This window comes from Geotrypetes seraphini, chromosome 1 (assembly GCF_902459505.1).
Source record: "Geotrypetes seraphini chromosome 1, aGeoSer1.1, whole genome shotgun sequence".
Lineage (NCBI taxonomy): Eukaryota > Metazoa > Chordata > Amphibia > Gymnophiona > Dermophiidae > Geotrypetes > Geotrypetes seraphini.
In genome coordinates, this window is record NC_047084.1 from 503,027,132 (window position 1) to 503,051,498 (window position 24,367).

The window sequence follows — 24,367 nt, forward strand, 5'->3', positions numbered from 1 at the left end:
GCCTCTCCCTTCCTGTCCAAACATGACCCTCCACCTCCCTTCCCTGTCCCAACGCACCCCTCATCGTCTTTCCCTCCATCCTGCGTCCCAAATTTGTGCCTCCCGTGGGTGTTTACCTCCTCTGGCTGGCTCTCTCCTCCCAGTGGCACTTCTTTTCGCAAAGCCGCAGCTGCTGGTTCCAGCACGAGGCTCGCAGCTGACCTGAAAGCCTTCCTTCAAGTCAGAGGGAAGACTTCTAGGTCAGCAACGAGCCTTGTGCAGGAACCAGTGGCCGCAGCTTTGCAAAGAGAAGTGCCACTGGAAAATGAGAGCCAGCCAGAGGAGGTAAACACCCGCGGGAGGCATGAAGGGTCAGGCTGCTGGATCATCCGTGAGCCATGGCTTTGAAAAGAGAACTGCAATAGGAGGAGGGGCAGGCCAGAAGAGGTAAACACCCGTGGGAGGCATGAATTTGGGACGCAGAATGGAGGGAAAGATGATGAGGGGTGTGTTGGGCCACCGAAGGGAGGAGGAGGGTCATGTTTATACCGGAAGGGAGGAAGAATGGGCACATTGGCACAGGAAGGGAGAAGTAGAGTTGCGTTGGGGCACAGAAGGGAGAGAGCACAAACTTCAGACAAAGGATGGAAGGAAGGAGGGTGGGAGCATGAACATGGAAGAGAGTACGGAACAAAGGAGGGAGGGAAAGAGATGCTGAGGTGGGGAAGGGAATAGAAAGGGAGAATTGTTGGGCATGGGTGCCTGAGTGAGAGGGAAAGACAGTGCACATGGGGAAATGAATAAAGTGATGAATTGTTGGGCATGGGAGGGAAGGGAGAAATATTGGACATGGTGGTGGGAGAAGCATGAGGTACAGATGCATGGGAAAGAGAGAGATGAGAGAGAGAAATATTGGATGTGGTGGAGAACAAAAGTAAGTGTAAACCTCCTATCTTTTCTTTCTATTTAAGCTACAGTTCTTTGTTTTGAGGACTGTTTCTTTAATGTTTAATGTTTTTATAGACTGTACTGAACGGGATCCAAGTTACATACAAACTTAAGAAGGGTTTAAAACACAGAACTCGTTCTTAACCCGGGGACTGCCTGTATATATGTTATTGCTTGTAAACCTGAACTATGTTTTTCTCTACAGGTCACTGCTCAAGCAACTTGCATTACTCTTTCTGCAATGAGTGTTGATCGCTGTTATGCTACAGTGTATCCCCTGAAGTCTCTGCGTCATCGCACTTCTCGTGTTGCCATGGCAGTCAGCTTGTGCATTTGGATAGGTAAAACATGTCTCTGTATACTTGTGGTTTTGGTTCAGTATTCCATCTTTTAAGCAATGGAGATGTACATGATTGGTTTTTATTATCATAATTTATAACGCACTATAAGGTATACATATCGCCAGGGGTGGACTGACAATGCTCTAGGCTCTGGGCAATAAAGGTCTTGGGCCCCTAACTACCTATCAAAAATGATTGAACTAGATGGAAGCTAGGGGAGAGTGAGCCCCTTACTTCTGTGGGCCCTCAGGTACTGTCCTATTGTCCCAATGATCAGTCTGCCCCTGCATGGTGCTTTGTGTGTGTGTTGAGTTCCATCGACTCGGGTTTGAGTCCTAGTGACTTGATGAATTACAGATCCAAAAAGAAGTCTGTTTTGTGCTAGTCCAACAAGGTCCTCCAGTGTCATCCCCATAGTTGACCGTAACATATTCAACCATTTAGTTGCAGGAGGGCTCACAATTTAGAACACATGCAAAGAGCTGAAGTAGGATTTGAACATGGATCCCATTGTTCTTTGTCAACAACATTAACCATTACACTACACCTCAGCATTGTATGGAGGTCTATTAAGAATGTACATAGTACCTGAATCTGTCATTGAACCTGGTGACCTTTGCTAGTTCACATTCAGGGGAGAAGGAGGGGGACAGCAATCATTGGAGGATTAGGGAGGTGACAGATGTTGCCCTTTTCCCCATTGTAATACAAGCGGGTAATGTTTTGCCTACCTGAGGGCTTTATCCACCCACCTTCAACGAGTCTAGATTAAAGCCACCTTCATTTTATTTTATTAGAGGAAATCTGTAGTGACTACAAATAAAAAATGTTTCTTAACTAGATGGTTCAGTTTTTACATTGAATTTCACTGCATTCCTGTAACTACAGAAGTTAAGTTTTTCAACTCTGATTGGGACACCATTGCAACTGGTACGGAAGCAAAGTGATCAGTGATTAAGTGAATGTCATTGACAGAGCAGGTAACCAGTATCTAGCAATAAGTCTCAGAAAATATAAAGTGGGGCAGTGTTTGAAATACTCAGAGGTCTTAATGTAGTGGCAAAATGCAGAACAAGTTAGACAGCTGGCCAATAGGGATGTAGCATTTATTTGAAAACTAATTGAAAATGCAACAAAGCAGCATTCAGATCTGATCAGCTGTGGCACAAAAAAAAGTTATCACTGCCTGCTGCTCAACCAGCAAGTGTTCTGCTTTCTGAATGATGTATCAAAAAGACACCAGTTGGCTCTTAAACATCAGGAACTCCTGTTAAAGCATGTATGTATTCCTAGATACAGCAGAATCTCAGTTAACCAGTATTCAACTAACCGGCAAAAAAAAAAAAAAATTGTTGCCCACGCTCTCAGACAGCATCCAAAGTCGTGCTCCTGACCCAACAATCCCCTTCCTTCCCTCCCTCTAGCCCCTGAAGAAGCAGCAGCAGCCACAAATCTCCCTCCCTTCCCAAAGCAGCAGGTCCTGCAACCCCTTCCCCCCTCCCTTATCCAAAGCAGCAGAGCTGGTCCTGACAACCTCAACTCCCTCCCTCCATCCCTCAATTACCCAAAGCAGTAGTGAGCGGAGGAAGTGCTGTAAACAGGCTGCTTCCTGGCAGGGCCTTTCATCTTCTGCGTCACTATGCCCCCTATTTTATTTTTTTTTTTTTTTAAGATTACCAGCAATCTCCTGCTTAATATCAGCAAATAGCCAGCTTAATATCAGCTTAATATCAGGCCCCCAGTATTTTGCAAAAACATTTTTCTGTCTTGACACACTGTTCTTCTTTAAAAGCAGCTATTTGTCTTTCGGCTGGCCATAGAATGGAGGGGATGTGAGAAGGGGGGATGTCCTGGTCAATATTTGGTTACATATGTAAAAAGTCTTTTTTTAGAGTATTAGGGGAGGAGAAGGAGGAGAAAGGGGGCGCTTGGGGTTATTAACATGCTGTCTTAAAATCAAACAAGCAGAATTTACTACGCAGTGAGTTTTTAAAATGTTATTTTCTTACAGAGTTCTACATAATATATATATATATATATATATATTTTTTTTTTTTTTTTTTTTTTTTTTTTAAATTTGTTGTTTATTCCATGCTGTCTGCTTTTTTCTTTCATAAGGAGAGAATAGTCGGGGATATGTATTTAGAGGATAGAGGAGCATGGGCTATGTTTCTGACAGAGAGGCAATGGCTGAGAAACGCAGACAAGTATTTGGCTAAAAAAAGCTTGAGGTTGTTTGTGTTCTTTTTTTAATAAAAGGATAAGCATGTCCTGAATGAAACATTTCAGCTGCAATAGACTGGTCAGAAAAGGAGTTTAAAATCAGCATGATCTGAGATGATGTCAGCAAGCAGTGGCTTTGTGAAAATGTCTTTTAAAACAGCTTTTGTGACTACATGCAGAGAGAGAGAGAGAGAGAGAGAAACACTGATTGTGTTGCTGGTTGTCTGTTGCTTATTTCATCAAGGAAACTGGTACTTAGCTTCAAACCAGGATGATTGTGTCTAAAAGTTAATTTTATTTTTTTCTTGTTCTCTGATGCTTTTGAAGGAGTGGTTAGGGCGGGACGTGGACCGACCTAGACTTAGTCATATTGCATAATTGAAAGTTTTACGAGGCTGCCTGGACAGAATTTATACATTGTGACATAGGTGATCTAAAACAGGTTTACTTGCCCAGGAGGTATCCAAAGTGACCATATAATCACTGCCGATCTAAAGTACAGACCCCCACACACTCCCCCAGAGATCACTGACCCCTTCACACCCCTGCAAAGATCAGAATAAAAACGTACATACCTGCCTCCAGAACATCAGCACCTGGCATAGGAAAGCTTAGTAGAGCTGCACAGAAATGGCTTAAGTACTCGGGGGGGATGGGCTAGTGAACCATAAAGAGAAGGACCCAGGCCCATAAGCCACTCTAACCACTGCATTCATGATGGAAAATGTGGGACCACCAAAACCTCCCCAAAACCCTACTGTACTGCCATATAGGTGGCACCTGCAGCCAAAAGAGCTATTGGGGTTGTAGACAGGTGGATATAGTAGGTTTTGGGGGGCTCACCATGATCTGCAAGGGAGTTGTGGTAAGATGTTTATGCAGCACCCTTTTTTGTGAAGTTCACAGCAGTGCCCTATAAGGTGCCGCACTACTCTGTTGCCATGTCTGGGTGGCAAATCCATCACTTTGCTGGCCCTTCCCACGTCCAAAAAGTCTTGTTCTAGGCATTTCAGACTTGGGATGATTTTTTTTTGGACAAGAACGTAGTATAAAGATTGATCATCCAGACTGCTAGTACATCTAACAGCTGGACGTAGAAGTAGACTATTTTCGTAAAAAAAATTTGTAGACGTATTTTTCGAGAATGGACTTTGGACACTGCCGGTTTTGGGTGAGTAGCGCCCTAGGCCCAAAATGGACTTGGACGTTTGTTTTAATTATGCTGCTCTATGTCTTTTTCTGTCATCTGTAGTTGTATTTTATAAAGAAATTTGACTACTGCTTTCCTTGCAGAATAGACTTGAAATAGGTGCTTTAACCAGCACCTATAGTGAATGCCTTTTTATAGAATTACATAGAAACATGATGGCAGATAAAGGCCACGTGTCCATCCCAAGCTCGCTTGAATTCAGAGACAGTCTGTCTCCACCCCCTTTTTCAGGAGACTGTTCACACATCTACCATCCTTTCTGTAAAAAAGTATTTCCGGAGATTAATCCTGAGACTATCATCTCAACTTCTTCCTAAACCCTCTCATTCTAGAGCTTCCTTTCCAAATGAAAGAGACTTAACTCATGTGCATTTACGCCACGTAGGTATTTAAACATCTCTATCATATCTCCCCTCTTCTGCCATTCCTCCAAAGTATACAGATTGAGATCTTTAAGTCTCTATATGCCTTTTCTTAAATGCCATTGAAACAATATCTATTTTACTTGGTCTATTGAAATGCCTAACCATTCCAACTCTAACAGTTTTCCATTGCCATCTAGTTTTGTCCTATTTCAGTTCCTGTAGGCAGGATAAGAGGATCACACACAAGTACTCCAAAAACATAAACTGCCAAAACAACTTAGAAAGGAGCTACAAAAAGGCAGAAATAGTCAATAAGTTCACAAGGAGCACTCAAAGGAGATCACTGAAGACAACACAAAAGTAGAGAAATATATATATACTCAGTGAGATGGGGCATCCTCAGTGTGGGGAATCCGTGAAAGGAGGAAAAACCTCCAACACAGAGAACAATTAGGCAGGAGCAAAAAGCCCCTACCCGCATCATTGGATGCCTCACGTGTGCCTAAATAATATTAAAGTGGACAGTGAACAAAGCAAAATACACGCTGTTTAAATAATCCTTAAGTGGTAATTAGCGAGTTACAACAGTGAAATCACTAAGAGTACTCCTTGAAAACCCCCAGTCAAATCTCAAAAGAGCAAAAAGATGAAACTTAGCTTGAAGAATAAGGCTGCTTCATATGAGAAAAGCAGATTTCCACAAAAGGCTGGAAGTCCAAACAGTCATCACGATTGAAGACCTCCTGTGGCCGGGTTCAACCAAGCCTGGTTTCGGTAACTTAACGTCCCTTCATCAGGAACCCTTGAGAAAGAGAGTGAAACAACGATAATCACATATAACGTCCAACAAGCCGACTGGGAAGAGGGCGGAGCTAACGGGAAGCAGTGCACGCCGCACTTAAAAGCTGAACAGGAAATAAGTCATGACAAGATGTCAATCAAGAACAAGAACCAAAACATAATTAGATGATGGTATTCCATTCCAAGCTGTCATTAAGGCCATCTGGGTAGACAGCGTGCAGATGAAATATCCAGAATTGTTCCCTTAATTGAATATGGTGCATTTTGTCCCCTTTGAAGTTCTCAGATAATTGTTCCAGCACAAACCAGGATAAGTCATAAAAATGATGACCCTTGTCCATGCAGTGGGGAACCAAGGGGGCAGACAAGACACTAGTGTTCAATCTGCTTTTATGTTCAGACTTTCGGATCTTAATCTTTCTACTTGTCCGCCCTACATATATAAGATTACAGGGACAGATGATGATATAGATGACCCATTGGGAGTCATATGTGGTCCGGTGTCTTAATTTGTAGATACATCGTGTTTTGGGATATTGCCAACTAGAAATAGATAATGTATTGCGACACATGCTGCAATGTCCACAAGCTGAATGATTACCCGCACCCGAAATAGGCCAGGAGATAGTAAATTACCCAAATTCTTAGGGCGGAAGAAAGCAATACGAGGAGGATCTTTAAAAACAGTGTGAGAGTCCAAAATATGCCAATGCATTTTAATGATGTTAGCAACCTGATGGGCTTGGTTGGAAAAGGAAAGCACACACACTTGACGATCCAAGTTTTCTTTAGATACAGTAGTACGAAGTAATTGAGGGTTGGCATAGCGGGCCCTGAGGTAAGCCCGTTTAATAGTTCAGTCAGGGTAACCCCGGGCCTTAAACTGCCATGTCATAATTTTGGCTTGAGTTTTGAATTCGTCCACAGTAGAACATATGCGACGAATCCTTAAAAATTGGCTAATAGGTAATGATTGCTTAAGGCGCATAGGGTGACAACTGGAATAGTGCAAATAAGTGTTGCGATCAGTAGGTTTTCTAAACACAGAGGTAGATAATTTTCCAAAAGACTTGGTCACTACTGTATCGAGGTAAGTAACAGTAGATATACTGACCACAGCAGAAAACTTAAGATGAATATCCACCGAATTTAGCCACTGCAAGAATTCAGTAAATTTGCTGAAGGTGTCTGACCAAATCAAAAACACGCCATCAATGTATCGAAGCCATATAGTGATACTGTTCATCCATGACGATGGGTAAAGATGTTTCTCCTTAAAGTCGGAAACATATAAATTCGCCACACTAGGTGCCATTGCCGTGTCCATGGCAATACCATGGGTCTGTAAGAAAAGTTCCCCCTGAACTTCAAAAAATTTTTTTTGCAACACCAATGAGGATAAGGACATCAAAAAAGCCTTGGAAATACAGGTGTTACTTGGTAGGGAGGTTAACGAAGAGTCGACAATCCTCAACGCTTCTACTTGGGGGATGTTACTATATAAGGCTTTCAAATCCATGGTTATCAATAAATCTGATTGGGAAACAGTTAACGGTTGGATAAGATTCAAAAAAATGAGTGGTATCCAAAACAAATCACTTGGCCTTGGTGACCTGGGGTTTCAAAAAATAGCCATTTTAGAGAAGGGTTCCAAAATAGTGCCCCTAAGCGAAACAATAGGACGCTCTGGAGGATTCACCAAAGTTTTGTGAATTTTGGGCACGGTGTAAAAGGACGGAGTGTAATTAGGAGTTTGAGTCAGAAATTTAGCCTCAGCTTTTGTTATGATATTATCAGCACAGGCCGACTGTACAACTTCCAAGATGGTAGCTTGTATTTGGGGGGTAGGATCGACATCTAGTCTGGTATACCATGCAGTGTTGGAAATGTGATATTGAATGTGGGCTAAGTATTGCGCTTTTGACTGAACAACTACCGCTCCACCCTTGTCGGCAGGTTTAATAACTAACTCACTATTGGATCGCAAGGTGTTCAATGCTTTATGTTGTATGCGAGTAAAATTAGAATAACACTTCTGGCCACGGGAACTTTGAAGGTGTTGGATATCCCTTAATACCAGGTCACGAAATACCCTGATATGTGGGTCCAAAGGACCAGAAGGAACCCAGTGAGACTTAGCATGGAACAGAGAAACTACCATGTCAGGTTGTTTGTTGGCAAAAAATACTTTAATTTGAAGACTTCTAATAAGTCGTGCGATATCTCTATGGGTGGCGAAGCTGTCAAAGTAAGTGGTGGGCACAAAAGAAAGGCCCTTATCCAGAATAGAAATTTGGGCTGGAGTTAGATCAATGCCAGCGATGTTAACTACTGCTGACTCGTTCCTGAGTGAGAACGAGTCTGAGGTTGATGGAATCCTTGCATCTGATTGCGGTCCACCTGTCCTCGCCGGGACCGACCTCGTCTTCGAGGACCTGTTCTGTTGCCTCGTCCTAAAAAAGAGGACGAGCCTGACCGTGAACTTCTGCCACTCGAATCACTCAGGGATGAACTATCTTCACCAAAATTAGAAACTGTATTAGTTGCATTGGAGAGATCTTGCACTTGCATCCATTTATAAACCTGACCTGTCGCGTAATCATTGGCATCCCTATGAAACTTCTTCACTTTGCCTTGTTTGATTTTACTCCGATATTGATCCAATGATTGTTGGATATCGGGCAGATGTTGAGTGAACAAGGATGCCATAATAGGGTCAGACGAAAGCTTAAGATGTAAAGATTCGGCTTGTTGATTAATATCCAAAGAAGCCTACTGTATAGTATCTACCAAGAGAACCATTAAATCTAGCGAGCATTTATTTAGAATTGCCGCCCATTTATGTAAAAATGGTTCCTTGTGTGTGAACATACCAGGAGGTTTCTGCATTCTAAGCCCCCGTGGTATATAGTGCTTCTTAATGTATTCAACCATTGACATACTGTGCAGTTCCAACTTAATGAGTTCCCTCTGTAAATTTAACCAGTTATTTTTAATAATGGAAAAATCAGCTGAGATAGGTTCACTTCCTTCTTGCAAAAGTGAGCTCCTGGCAATACATGACGTAACCTGGTCAGATGAAAAGCACAGGGTGCGCTGCCACTCCGGAAGATCCATGGAGTAAGACTAATCAAATCACACACAAGTACTCCAAAAACAAAAACTGCCAAAACAACTTAGAAAGGAGCTACAAAAAGGCAGAAATAGTCAATAAGTTCACAAGGAAATCACTGAAGACAACACAAAAGTAGAGAAATATATATACTCAGTGAGATGGGGCATCCTCAGTGTGGGGAATCTGTGAAAGGAGGAAAAACCTCCAACACAGAGAACAATCAGGCAGGAGCTAATTACCACTTAAGGATTATTTAAACAGCGTTTATTTTGCTTTGTTCACTGTCCACTTTAATATTATTTAGGCACACGTGAGGCGTCCAATGATGGTGTGCAGGTAGGGGCTTTTTGCTCCTGCCTGATTGTTCTCTGTGTTGGAGGTTTTTCCTCCTTTCATGGATTCCCCACACTGAGGATGCCCCATCTCACTGAGTATATATATATTTCTCTACTTTTGTGTTGTCTTCAGTGATCTCCTTTGAGTGCTCCTTGTGAACTTATTGTGATAAGAGGGCCATATAAAGACCTAAATAATAATTGTAATGATAATGTTCTGTTTTGCAGGTTCCTTTGCACTGTCCATTCCTGTTGCAATATACCAGAAGCTTGAGATTGGAGAATGGTATGGTCCACAGACTTACTGCATAGAGGCATTTCCTTCAGTTTATCACCAGAAAGCCTATATCCTGTACACCTTTCTGGCAGTGTATCTCCTACCTCTGGTCATAATTTGTGTCTGTTATGCCTTCATGCTGAAAAGAATGAGCAGACCTGTAGTGGAACCTGCTGATAATAACTACCAGGTATTTGTGTGTTTTGATTTTATTAATAATATTATTATTGCATTTAGTTGTAGGCATTTTAATGTCATTGAGAACAATGTAATAACTATAGAATCAGGCTCTACTTAGTTGCTTTTTCTTACCTTGTTTCCCCGAAAATAAGACAGTGTCTTATATTAATTTTAGGCTCAAAAAACGCACTAGGTCTTCTTTTCAGGGTATGTACATGATCATCTCTCCCTTCCTCTCCTTCACCCCAATTCTTCCTCTTTCCTTTTTTTCCCCCACATGTACAGCATCTTTCCTCCCCTCCCTCATACAGCAGAACCCTTACTCAGCTTCTATCCTTCCCTCCCATCCCTCATGCAGCAGGACCCTTGCCCAGCTTCCCTTCCCTCCCATCCCTTGTGCAGCAGAACCCTTGAGCGAGCACCCGCAGCTGAACCCCCATCCTTCCCTCCCTCCCATCCCTCATGCAGCAGGACCCTTGCCCAGCTTCCCTTCCCTCCCATCCGTTGTGCAGCAGAACCCTTGAGCGAGCACCCGCAGCTGAACCCCCATCCTTCCCTCCCTCCCATCCCTCATGCAGCAGGACCCTTGCCCAGCTTCTCTTCCCTCCCATCCCTTGTGCAGCACCCGCAGCCGTACCCCCATCCTTCCCTCCCTCCCATCCGAACCCCGCTGACCGCAAGCAAGCCCTACATACCTCCCTAAGAAGCGGTGGGCCAGCAGCACTCTAAACAGGCTGCTTCAGCCTTGTTCACCCATGAAGTCACTCTGCCACGTTATTGATGTTATCAGTAATGCGGCAGAGTGAATTCATGGGCGTACAAGGCCGAAGCAGCCTGTTTAGAGTGCTGCCGGCTAACGCTGCTTATGGAGGTATGTACTAGGGTTCACTTGCGGTCAGCGGGGTTCAGATGAGAGGGAGGGAAGGATGGGAGTTCGGCTGCGGGTGCTCACTCAAGGGTTCTGCTGCACAAGGGATGGGAGAGAAGGGAAGCTGGGCAAGGGTCCTGCTGCACGAGGGATGGGAGGGAGGGAAGGATGGGGGTTCAGCTGCGCGGCGGGTGCTTGTGGGGGGGCAGTGCTCGCTCAAGGGTTCTGCTGCACAAGGGATAGGAGGGAGGAAAGGAGAACTGCCGGTAAATCCTTGGACTAAGGCTTATTTTTGGGGTAGGGCTTATTTTCGGGGAAACACGGTAATCTACTTTATCCAGGTTGCCAACAAATATACTTGTTTCAAAGTGTGTCACCAGGTTGCTATCAATATACATTACATCTCTCATCCTATTGCCATTAATCTTCTAAAGTTAGAACAGGGGTATACTATACAGTTGCTCTACCCCAAAATGTGTTAGTATATATCTGGCTGATTTATTTGGTTTTCTCAGGGTTTGTGTTTCCCTTGAAACCTGGAGCTCATATTATTATACAATAGAATTACTTCCATTTTTCATTAGTTTTACACATCTAACTTGCAGCATTCAAAAAATGTCCTAAACTAGGCACATCAAAATCGTTTCATACAATAGCAGGGCAATTCTATAAACTGGCATCTCAGTTTAGGTGCCCCAATGCCATGCACTTGGCATCAAATCTGTTAATGGCACCTCGGCACCAAAATTCCGTTATAGAACACTAGCATATGTCTGCATTGGTGCACCCATGTTTAGGCGTGCCCTCTTATGCCATGTCACACATATAATTTATAGCAGTCTGTAAAACTACATGTGTAACTAAGAGACATGTACATGCCCTGCTCAAGCCCTCCCACATGTACTGTTCTTGTTAGGTGCCATCAACTCGTGTTCGAGTCCTAGTGACTTGATAAATTGCGGATCTAAAAAAGAAATCGGATTTGTGCTAGTCCAGAAAGGTCCTCCAGCATCATCCCCATGGTTCTTTTCTCTAGATCCAGCCACCTGATTGGAGGTTGCCCTCTTCGCTTGGTTCCTTCGATCTTCCCAAACATGATGTCCTTCTCCAGTGATCTCTCTCTTCTGATAGTGTGACCAAAATAAGACAGTCACAACTTCATCATTCAGGCTTCAAGTGGCATAGCCAGTTTGATCTCTTCCAGAATCGATTTATTAACTCTTCTGGCGGTCCACAGCATGCCTAAAATCCTTCGCCACCAAAGCTCAAATGAGTCATTCTTCTTTCTGTCTTGTTTCTGAGTGTTAAGGTTAGGTGGAGATCCTGAGTGTTAGGGTAAGGTTTTTTTGTGGAATGGGTGTGGATTTATTATTGGGGTATTTGTCTGGTCAAAGAGGGGGATTGTTCATTATGAGTAGGTGGGAATTGGTGGGTGGGAATTGTCTGGGTGGTTACTGACCTAGAATCCAGGCTATTTTGTGGGTGGTTCGAAAGCAGACTTAGTACTTACGCACTTAAGTATCAATATTCAGCATTTAACCAGATACACTAACAGGACAAATAGGAATACACATAAAACATAGTTCTATCTTTTATGGGGTTCACTTTAACCTATTAAGCGCTGAATATCACACTTAACCAGATAGTTTTATCTGATTGCATGCATATACCCAAGGTAATCTATGCCAATGCCCAGCATTGAATATTTGACTGCCCCCAGTTGAATATCAATTCCCATGTGTGGAATCCTTACTCTGCCCAAATTCCTTCTCTGAACAAGCCGAAATCCTACAAGTACTTGCTTACTTGTTACAGTTGGTACTTGAGGAGGGGGGAATAATTTTATAAGAGGCATTTTATGCATGTATACTGGCCTATATGAGGGCTGATTGAAAAAGTCATGAGACTGCTCCTGTCTTTCATTCCAAGAAGTAAATGCGGCAGCTCTGTGCTGGTTTTAGTGAAACACATACATTGACATTACTGAACCTGCAATTAGACTGCCGTAGTCTCCATTGTTGGGTCACAGCGAAAGAATTTCATAAGTTTCGTCATGGCAGTTGAGGAAGACATGTCTGTGAGAGTATGCCAGAGGGGTATGATTTAATTTTGTGTTAAACTTGGAAAGAGCGGTAGTGAAACTTTTGAAAGGCTCCCAGCCCTGAAAAAACAACTTCACAGAAAGAAGTTCTCTTCGGATGATGAAATGAAAAACGCCACACGCACAGAGCTAAAAACGATGTTGCAAAAAAATTCTCCTGCATGTCTTTGAAATGTTTTTGAAACACTGCAAAAAATGTGAAGGACACTACTTTAATGTGAAGGACGCTACTTTGAAAATGAAGGTTTTTTGGGTTTTGTTTTGTTTTTTCAGAATCAGATGAATCCACAGGAACTGAACATTTTTCTATCAGCCCTCATATATATACATAAAAAGTTCTTTATAAAATCACCCCTTAAAGAGAATACCAGACTCAGTAAGGCCTTAAACAAGGACAAATGGAAAACTAGTTAGCTCAGGTGCTTCATATCTGCCCAAATCTTCTTTATTTCTATGTACTTTCCCAGAAATTCTATGGGAACGGAGTAAAACAAAAAACAAATTTGCTTACCTGTAACATGTTCTATTGCAGGGGTGCTCAATGTCAGTCCTCAGGGTCCACAACCCAGTCGGGTTTACAGGATTTCCACAATGAATATGCATGAGATCTATTTGCATACAGTGGAGGCAGGGTATGCAAATAAATCTCTCGCATATTCATTGGGGAAATCCTGAAAACCCAACTGCGTTGTGGACCTCGAGGACTGGCATTGAGCACTAGAGAATGACATGGGGACAAATTTGTCCCCGTCCCCACAGGAACTCAATTTCCATGTCCCTGTGAGTTTTGTCGCTGTCCCTGACCCATTCCTGTTTGAGGCTTGTGCAGATGAAGGAGTTTGCAGGAATGGGGACGGGACAGGAAAATTGATTTCCTGCGGGGACGAGGAAAATTTTGTCCCCGTTTCATTCTCTATTCAGCACCCCTGTTCTATTGATTCATCCTGTTTCTCAATTAAGAAGAGCCTGTCTCATGGTACTTAATGTTATGGTACTGCCCAGCTTACCAAAAACAGATAAATTAGCATGAGATTATACTTATTTGTGGGAGTTCATTGTTCACTAGGCACGAATTGAACACGTACTTGTAACAAATGGTCTATGTTGTAGATACTGTATTAAGGCATAAAATGATTTACTGAATGTATAATCTAGTCTCTCTAAGCTTGTGTAGTGGCCAGTCATATTTGTGATGCCCTGATTTTGCCACACAGGACTCTGCTTCAAATGTTTTGTCACTGAAGCAGAACAGTTTAACAGCTATCATTTTAAGAAAAGATTTAAGCGCTTTGTCACAGAGCAGGCTGAGGAGAGTGTGGCATAGTGGTTAGAGCTACAGCACCCTGAGGTTATGGGTTCAAACCCTGTGCTACTCCCTGTGACTTAGGCCCAAATTCTGTAACCATCACCTAAAGTTAGGCACCTATTTCGGAGGCTCCCAACTAGATAGACGCCTATCTGAATTGAATAACAAGCTCAATTAAGATTTTTAATCAGCACCGATTGAAACATAGGCGCCTATCAAGACAGCTTTCTGTAATAAGGCGCCTCTAAAAATTTAGGCGGCCTTCAAAAAAATAGGCGCTATGCATGTGAGGCGTGGGCGTGGCTACATGTTAGGCGCCTTGTTGCAGAATCACTGCTCTAAAGCGTGCTTAAGCGCTCAGATAGGCGCCTAACTTTTAGTTGTGCCTAGAGCTGACCTATTTCTTGGGTGCCTCCAAAATAGGTTCCGCTCAGCGTGATTCATTAAACGGCACCCTATTTTACTTGAATCGCGCTGAACAGTGCCTAATTTTTGGGCACTTCTTATAGAATGTGCCCTTTAATCCTCCACTGGTCCAGGTACATTAGATAAATTGTGAGCCTACTGGGACAGATACAGAAAATGCTTGAAGTACAGTGGTACCTCGGTTTACGAGTGCACCGGTTTGCGAGTGTTTTGCAAGACGAGCAAAACATTTGCAAAATCGGTGCCTCAGAAACCGAGCATGGCTCGATTTACGAGCACCCCCTCCCCCGCAATCCGGCACCCCCCTGCCTCGAACCGGCACCCCCCCCGCCACAATCCGACCCCCCCCACAATCCGACCCTCCCGACACGATTGGGCACCCCCCCGACACGATGCGACATCCCCCCTGACATAATTGGGCACCCCCCCGCTGCTTCTTACCCTCATCTGGGTTCTTGAAGATCTGCCTCCTCGTCTGCTGGGCCTTGAGCATCTGAGCATGCTCAAGGCCTGCGAGTTCACGTTCTGAACGTGAACATGAACTTGCAGGCCTTGAGCATGCTCAGATGCTCAAGGCCCAGCAGACGAGTAGGCAGATCTTCAAGAGCCCAGATGAGGGTAAGAAGCAACGGGGGGGTGCCCAATTGTGTCGGGGGGATGTCGGATCGTGTCGGGGGGTGCCCAATCGTGTCGGGGGGGGGTGCCCAATCGTGTCGGGCGGGGTCGGATCTTGGCGGGGGGAGTGCCTGTTCGAGGCAGGGGGGGATGCCGGATCGCAGGGGGGGTGCCTGATCGCAGTGGGGGGCTTTCGAGAGGAGCAATGCCGGTTCTCGGGGGGGGGGGGGGAACGCATCAAAGCTAGTTTCCATTATTTCCTATGGGGAAACTCGCTTTGATAAACGAGCATTTTGGATTACGAGCATGCTCCTGGAACGGATTATGCTCGTAATCCAAGGTACCACTGTACTTGTATGTAAACTATTTCCAGTGTGGTTGTAAAAACTACAAAAAGGCAGTATACAAGTCCCAATCCCTTTCCCTTATCAGAAGTTGGTCAACTGACCCTTCTAGTCTTATTATGTAGTCTGTTATGTAATTCTTTTGAAAAAGGTTCACAGTGTCTCTCTTCTTTGGCAGATTCAGCTCTTAGCAGAGAGATCGGAGGCCACGCGTACAAAGATCTCAAAGATGGTGGCAATGATTGTATTACTCTTCACAATCTGCTGGGGTCCCATACAGTTCTTCATCTTGTTCCAAGCTTTTGACTCCAGCTTTCAAAAGAATTACGAAACATACAAACTCAAGATCTTTGCACACTGCATGTCATACTCTAATTCCTCTATTAACCCCATCGTGTATGCTTTCATGGGCGCCAACTTCAGAAAATCTTTTAAGAAGGCTTTTCCTTTCATCTTCAAGCAGAGGGTCGGGAACACAGATAGAGCTACAGGGAACACAGAAATGCATTTTGTGTCCTCGGGAACCTGAAGGCTTCTTTTTTTCCTTTTTTTTTTTTTTAATGAAGAACACATACAATTGATTCTATGTTGAATTGCTTGAAAAACGTTGTATACTTTACTGTATCTAAAAGAAATCAAACAAGGCAATGATTGCAAGTGCAAAATAGCAAAAAAAAAACCCACACAAAAAACACAGAGCATGATCATTGGGCAACAAGTATATCATTTCAGGGAAACCCATATTTTATTTACTCCAAAATTTTGAAATCTTAGTCTCATGGATGAGAAGCATTTTATAAAAGTAATGACCATTGAAACCTCTGCTCCTGATCCACATCAAATTTTTTCAAGCCTCAGGGTGGCTTAGCCCATAGACCTTTAAAATCTGTGGAATTATGCAAGATTACCGTATTTTCACATAGATAACGCGCACCCGTGTAAAACGCGCACACGGATATAGCGCGCAAAAAACACACATTTATGTACAGAAATTTTTATATACCGCGCACACCCGTATACCGCGCATGCTGCCCGACTCTCCCGTCGCCGCCTGACTCTCCTTTCGCCCGCCCCGACTCTCCTCTGGCCACCCCGACTCTCCTTTCGCCCGCCCGACTCTCCTCTCCCCCTTCACCCCCCAGGACCGCTCGCACCCCCACCCCGAAGGACCGCTCGCACGCACCCGCACCCGCACCCCCACCCTGAAGGACCGCTCGCACCCCCACAGCCTCCTGACCCCCCCATCATGTGGAAGCTCCTACCGGTGTCCTGCTGCTTCCTCATAGCGGTCCCGACTCCCCGACACGATCGGGGCAAGAGGGAGCTCAAGCCCTCTTGCCCCAGCCAACCGCGGCACCCCCGACATGATCGGGGCAAGAGGGAGCTCAAGCCCTCTTGCCCCAGCCAACCGCGGCACCCCCGACACGATCGGGGCAAGAGGGAGCTCAAGCCCTCTTGCCCCCCCAACTCCCCGACAATATCGGGCCAGGAGGGAGCCCAAGTCCTCCTGGCTCTTGCGAACCCCCCCCCCCCCCGCTAGTTGTTCGGGCCAGGAGGGAGCCCAAACCCTCCTGGCCACGGCGACCCCCTACCCCCACCCCGCACTACATTACGGGCAGGAGGGATCCCAGGCCCTCTTGCCCTCGACGCAAACCCCCCTCCCCCAACGACCGCCCCCCCCAAGAACCTCCAACCGCCCCCCCCAGCCGACCCGCTACCCCCCTGGCCGACCCTCCACGACCCCCCCACCCCCCTTCCCCGTACCTTTGGTAGTTGGCCGGACAGACGGGAGCCAAACCCGCCTGTCCGGCAGGCAGCCAACGAAGGAATGAGGCCGGATTGGCCCATCCGTCCTAAAGCTCCGCCTACTGGTGGGGCCTAAGGCGCGTGGGCCAATCAGAATAGGCCCTGGAGCCTTAGGTCCCACCTGGGGGCGCGGCCTGAGGCACATGGTCGGGTTGGGCCCATGTGCCTCAGGCCGCGCCCCCAGGTGGGACCTAAGGCTCCAGGGCCTATTCTGATTGGCCCACGCGCCTTAGGCCCCACCAGTAGGCGGAGCTTTAGGACGGATGGGCCAATCCGGCCTCATTCCTTCGTTGGCTGCCTGCCGGACAGGCGGGTTTGGCTCCCGTCTGTCCGGCCAACTACCAAAGGTACGGGGAAGGGGGGTGGGGGGGTCGTGGGGGTCGGCCAGGGAGGTCGCGGGTCGGCTGGGGGGGCGGTCGGAGGTTCTTGGGGGGGGCGGTCGTTGGGGGGGAGGGGGGGTTGCGTCGAGGGCAGGAGGGCCTGGGATCCCTCCTGCCCGTAATGTAGTGCGGGGTGGGGTTAGGGGGTCGCCGTGGCCAGGAGGGTTTGGGCTCCCTTCTGGCCCGATATTGTCGGGAAGTCGGCGGTCCTTCGGGGTGGGGGTGCGAGTGGTCCAGCCGGGGGGGGGGGATGTATCGGACGGCGGGGAGTCGGCCGGGCAAGAGGGCTTGGGCTCCCTCTTGCTCCGATCGTGGATGCGGGTGCGGGTGGGAGCGCGTGCGAGCGGTCGTTCGGGGTGGGGGTGCGAGCGGTCCTGCTGGGGGGGGTGAATCGGGCGTCGGGCGGGTGGGAACTATGTTTAAAAACTTTTGTATACCGCGCTCACGCATATAACGCGCGAGGGGTATGCGCGGTAGGTAAAAACGCGTATAACGCGCGCGTTATATGCGTGAAAATACGGTACTCTCACTTGTGCCATTCTGGCCCAAAGAAGGGTTTTACCACTAGCAGCAGCTCTACCCATCAAAGTTTGTAACTTCATTGCAACAAGTTTCAAGTTTTATTAAAATTTTTTATACCGCTCAATCAAACTTCTAAGCAGTGTACAAATAATTTTTTGAAAAAATTTTTTTCCAAAAATTACAGAAGTTTAGGTTAAAACTTTACAAAAATAGACCTCATAGGGAGTTAGTAAGACAAATCATACACAAACTTTAGATGAACAAGAGGGGAAAATGGGAAGAACTACAATAATCGGAGGAAAGTGAACATAAAAGGAAAGATATGTTAGGAGGGGGATCTGAATAAATATCAGAAAAAGTTAGCCCTAATAAGGGCAATCAGGTATCAAAAACATCTTGAAATAAGAATTTTTAACTTGTTTTTAAAATGAGAAAGGGATACTTCTAAACGAAGATGGTTAGGGATGGAGTTCCAAAGAGAAGGGGGGTTACAGCAAAATTGTTAGATCTAATAGTATTGATGGGCTTTAAAGAGGGAATCATTAAGAGATTTTGAGACGTTGAATGGAGGGCTTTAGATGGACTATAAGGTATGATTAGACTGTTAATAAATTTAGGTTGGTTGCTTGAATGAGTTTTAAATGTCAATAAAAGGATTTTGTAATTTATTCTGTGTTCGACAGGAAGCCAATGGGCTTTGTGAAGAAGGGGTCAGACATGGTCATATTTTTTTGCATTGAATGTGATTTTTACAGCAGTGTCCTGTACAATTTGTAGTCACCTGATTTCCTTTTTTATTATGCCCTTGAACAGGGCATTACAATAATCTATACAGGAGATTACTAGGGAATTAATTAAGACGTTTAAGGATGCAGGTTCCAGGAGTTTAGCTAGCGATCTGATCATTCTTATGCGATGGAAACAACACTGAACTACTGTGCTAATGTGATGGTGAAATGTAAATGTGGAGGGGCATAATCTAAAGAAACGTCTAAGTCCGTTTTCACCTAATTCGCAAGTCTGACACAGTTTAGGACACATTTTTTAAAGATAAGCCCAAAATATATATATATATATATATATTTTTTTTTTCAAAAATCATCTAACTATACGTCCAGCCGTCTGATCATCCAAGCTGCTAAATCATCCATCTTTATACCACATTTTTGTCCAAATATTCGTCCAAGTCAAAAACGCCTAGAATAATCCATGTTGGATGTGGGAGGGGTCAGTACATCCAGACATGGCGCCTGAATAGTGGGGCACCTTACAGGGCACTGCTGTGAACTTCGCAAAAAGGGTGTCACATTATAATCTCACTACAGCTCCCTTATAGGTCATGGTGAGCCCCCCCAAACACCCCCAGAATATCCTAGACCCACCTATCTACCACCCCAATAGCCCTTATGGCTGCAGGAGCCACTTATAGGGCAGTACAAAAAGGTTTTGGTTTTTTGGGGGAGTGCACATATTGCACCATGAATGCAGTGCTTATAGTGGCTTATGGGCCTGGGTCCTGCTCTCCATGGGTCCCTAACCCAGCCCCAAGATGACTTAAGATGCCTCTGTGCAGCTCGACTAGGCTTTCCTATGCCAGGTGCTGATGTTCTGGAGACAGATATTTAAAGTTGTTGTTATAATTTTTAGGAGGGAGGTCAGTGAATACTGGGGTAGTGTGTGGGGGTCTGTACTTGTGTTTGAAGTGCTTATCTGGTCACTTTAGGTTGGTTTTTGTGACTTAGACCATGTTTTAAATGGCCTAAGTCGCAATGTCCAAGTTCCATCTAGGCTGTGTTATAAAACTTTCAGTTATACATTCAGTACAACTAAGTCTAGCACGGCCCACATCCTGCCCAAATCCCGCCCTCGACACTCCTCCTGAAACGCCCCATTTAGCTCTGGTCATTCAGCGGCGCTGGGAAGGCTTAGGCCATTTGTAAACGTCCCTAACCCATTTTGATTATCAGCACTTGGACGTCTTCCGTTTATGAACATCCAAGTGATGACTTAGGCCAGTTTTTGGATGTTTTTCTCTTTCGATTATGAGCCCCTTACTGTCAAAAGTGACCCCTAACAATTTTAAAGAGTTGACAGTTTTAATCAGAGAATTGAGTTTCAACATCTTTAGGCCGCTAGTTAACCTCTCATGATGATACACCCGCCCAGCCTATTTTATGGCACCTCAGTCAACTTGGCTTAATTATTCAGCCAAGTTGACTGAATAATTAAGCCAAGTTGACTGAGGTGCCATAAAATAGGCTGGGCGGGTGTATCATCATGAGAGGTTAACTAGCGGCCTAAAGATGTTGATTTGTAAAGTAGGGTGAGTGATAATACAATAGATTGCAAATATTGATTTAAAAAAAGAATCTATGACACTTGAACACACAGCTGCACATGGTTTAGGCCTGTAACCTGATTGGTGCCTGAAAGTGTCCTACAAACTTGCACACCTGTTCTTATAAATGTGTTCTAAGTCTATGATTAACCAACATAAGTGAATTCCTTTTTTCAGGAGACTCTCCATTCCTGATATCGTTCATTGCCTATTAACAAGAACTGGATCACCCGATAGGAAGTTGTTAGGAGTCATCGTGAGTGGCTCCAGCTTCAGTTTCATGGCCATGCATGGAAGGCCTAATCCATGTAGTGAGTAATGAGCAAGGAGTTCAAGTTGAAAGATTGTGAACTCCAAATAATAGTGACTGACATCAAATAGTTTGCAATTTGTGATATGGGTGGTCGGGAGGGGGGTGGAGTTGGGAAATCAAAGAATGGATTATGTTTGTTTATTGGTATTTATAGACCACTGATTGATACATCATCATAGCGTTTTACATAGTACAAAACAAAAAGAAAATAATTCCATCATCAATAGAAAAGTAAATATTCAGAAAAAATAATGAATTACAGAGTAAAATTCTAATAACAATAAAACCCCCATAAAATTATAAAAATTTAAACTATAACTATAAAAGCAGCAACTGCAAATCCCTCCTTCAATATGATACTAAATCTCTTCTGATGGGAAAAGAGCAATCAAGGATATACTAATCTGAAAAGCTAAGTTTTTAACAGACTTCTAAATTTAATATATGAAAGTTCACTCATATACTAGGACAGTGGTTCCCAACCCTGTCCTGGAGGAACACCAGGCCAATTGGGTTTTCAGGCTAGCCCTAATGAATATGCATGAAGCAAATTTGCATGCCTATCACTTCCATCATATGCAAATCTCTCTCATGCATATTCATTAGGGCTAGCCTGAAAACCCGATTGGCCTGGTGTTCCTCCAGGACAGGGTTGGGAATCACTGTACTAGGATCAGGATTTATTAGGTTCTACAATCCATTCTCATTATTCATGGTAGTATGGCTCCCAAAAATGTTTGAACTGTGAAATCTTGAATAATGAAAAATTGAGTCTATGGGAAAATAGAGGTTAAGTTCCAGCAGCACATTCACTTCAAAATTGTGGAATGTGAACAGTGGATCCTATTGAGAAAATAGTTAGGTTCCTGCTTGTAATTCACTGTCTGGACCAATGTTCCCTTCTAAGGATTGATGAGGTGTGCAAAAAAAAATATGCACGAGCGACAAGTTACATACTCCACAAATTTATGAGCAGGCACGGAGAACGCATTTTTAAACAAATGTAGTTTATCCTTGTACTCCTTATGTATTTTTAATCATATATGGATATGTTTGTATGTTTATTGTTCAAATGGTTTTATTTATTTCCCCAAATTTATTTTTGTTATACGCATTGAAAATATTTGATATTACGTTTAAATCAAAATCTCAATAAACTTGAAACGAGTGCCCATGAGATTGTGGGAGGGTTTTTGCTTCGCCAGCTTTCTGGTATCTTTACATACAGTGGCGTACCTAGCATATGTAACACCCGGGGCCCATCATTTTTTGGCAACCCCCCCCCCCCCATCTGTACGAAAAACATGATTTTTAGTAACAAGCCACACATCGCACATGAGTACCTAGGAAAAGGCAGCATCTTACATATTGCAGTGAGCAGTACATCGGTACACCCATTGTAAAACTAAAAAAGCCAGCCCAGCACAGATCAATCCTAACAGAAAACTATGTCTTTCGAACACACAGAACACAGAAAACATTTTCGCCCAGTATGGAATATGTCATCACAAACTAACCCCTCCCCCTTTTACAAAACTGTAGTGTGGATTTTAGCCACGGTGGTAACAGCTCTGACGCTCATAGAATTCTGAGCATCAGCGTTGCTACCACCACGGCTAGCACTAAAAAACGCTCCACAGTTTTGTAAAAGGGGGGATAAAATAGGAATACACAGCTTCAAAGCTCTAGCTCAGGGGTGCCCAAACGTTTTGGGCTTGTGAGCTACTTTAAAATGACCAAATCAAAATGATCTACAAACAATAAAATTAAAAAACACAAAGCACACTATACGCTGAGAAAATGTTAATTATCATTCCTATTCTGGGTTTTTTTTCAAAGAGGTCAAGGCAGATGACTCTATGCATTGTCACCTCAGTCACAACCATACAAAAATATTTATTTATTTATTTATTTATTTATTCGATTTTTAGCCCGTCCTCCCAAAAGAGCCCAGAACGGGTTACAAAGTACATCCATAATAATCCAGACAAAAATAGACAAATATACCCCCCTCCCTTTTTATTAAACCACAATAGCAGTTTTTAGCGCAATAGACCAATCCTCGATTTTCACTGAGGAAGATGTGGGGGAGTTACCAGTTCCAGAAATGGTATTTAATTCTGATGAATATGAGAAATTGAAACAAATCTCTGTAACGCTGGAAGATGTAATGGGTCAATTTGATAAACTGAACAGTAGCAAATCACCTGAACCAGATGGTATACATTCCAGAGTACTGCTAAAATTGAAAAATTAACTTGCAAATCAATGCAGTGAACACCACCTACAATGTAAGTGTTTGAATCATGCCTAAAGAAGCACCTAGGCACACCTACAGACGCCTAAGGCTGGTGTAGGTGTGGCTTATGCTGGACATGACCTTAGGCTTCCATAGGTATGCCTAGATGCTTCTGTAGGTGCGAGTCAGACGCCTTAAATGTAGGCCTGTTAAAACCCTGTCCTACATTTAAGGCATCTGTACAAAAAATACAGTAGTTGGTTCCCAACCCTGTCCTGGAGGAACACCAGGCCAATTGGGTTTTCAGGCTAGCCCTAATGAATATGCATGAAGCAAATTTGCATGCCTATCACTTCCATCAAATGCAAATCTCTCTCATGCATATTCATTAGGGCTAGCCTGAAAACCCGATTGGCCTGGTGTTCCTCCAGGACAGGGTTGGGAATCACTGGTCTATTAGATGGTGGTAGGACACCTACCGCCACCTACAATCAGGATACCATTTTTATCAACACAACTAATATACTACTTTATCCTGAAGCAAAAAAGAAATAGAATTTTTTTTCTACCTTTGTTGTCTGGTTTCTGCTTTCCTCATATTCTCATTCAATTCCTTCCATCCAATGTCTATCTTCTCTCTGCATCTTCCATTTGCTCTATTACTGTACTTCTCCCTTTCTCCCCCCCTTCCAAATTGGTCTGGCACCCATCTTCTTCCCTCCTCTCCCCCCATAGTCTGGCATCTCTGTCTTCTTCCCTTCCAGCATCTTCTCCCCACTCTCTGTTCCCCATTTCTCTTCAGCGTCTTCTCCCCACTCTCTCTTCCCCATGTGTTTTCAGCGTTCTTCTCCCCCCTCTATCTTCCCCATGTCCTTTCAGCGTCCTTCTCACTCCTCTGTCTTCCCCATGTGCTTTTAGCGTCCTTGTCCCCTCTCTGTTTTACCCATTTCCCTTCAGCGTCTTTTCCTCTCCACCCCACCTTTCCTCCCTTTCTCCCTCCCTGCCCCTTACCTTTGTGGCGCTTTCACCTCCCCTTACCTTCATGGTGCTTTCATCCCTCCCCAAACAGGCCCTGTCCGACAAACCTCCCTGCCCTGTGGCCGGCGATGTCTAAACTGCCTTCTTAAGGCAGCCAGAGCGTTGCAGTTGCATATGGCTGCCGTAAAGGTCGTTTCTGATGCAACTTCCAATTGCATCAGAGATGACCTTTACGGCAGCCATATGCAATTACAACGCTCCGGCTGCAGTAAGAAGGCAATTTAGACATCGCCTGCCACAGGGCAGGTAGGTTTGTCGGACCGGGCCTGTTAGGGGGGAGGGGAGTGTGTGAAAGTA

General features: G+C 44.5%; 1 protein-coding gene across 1 annotated transcript in view; it reads left to right on the forward strand.

Annotated features, from left to right (window-relative positions):
- LOC117351884 (G-protein coupled receptor 54-like) overlaps positions 1-15,995 on the forward strand; it is a 36,995-nt gene extending 21,000 nt beyond the window's left edge. The window contains exons 3-5 of the mRNA XM_033927740.1: positions 1,133-1,268; positions 9,546-9,784; positions 15,613-15,995. Coding sequence (XP_033783631.1) covers positions 1,133-1,268; positions 9,546-9,784; positions 15,613-15,963 — 726 coding nt within the window. The 3' untranslated portion in view covers positions 15,964-15,995. The remainder of the gene's footprint in view (positions 1-1,132; positions 1,269-9,545; positions 9,785-15,612) is intronic.
- The last annotated feature ends 8,372 nt before the right edge of the window (positions 15,996-24,367 follow it).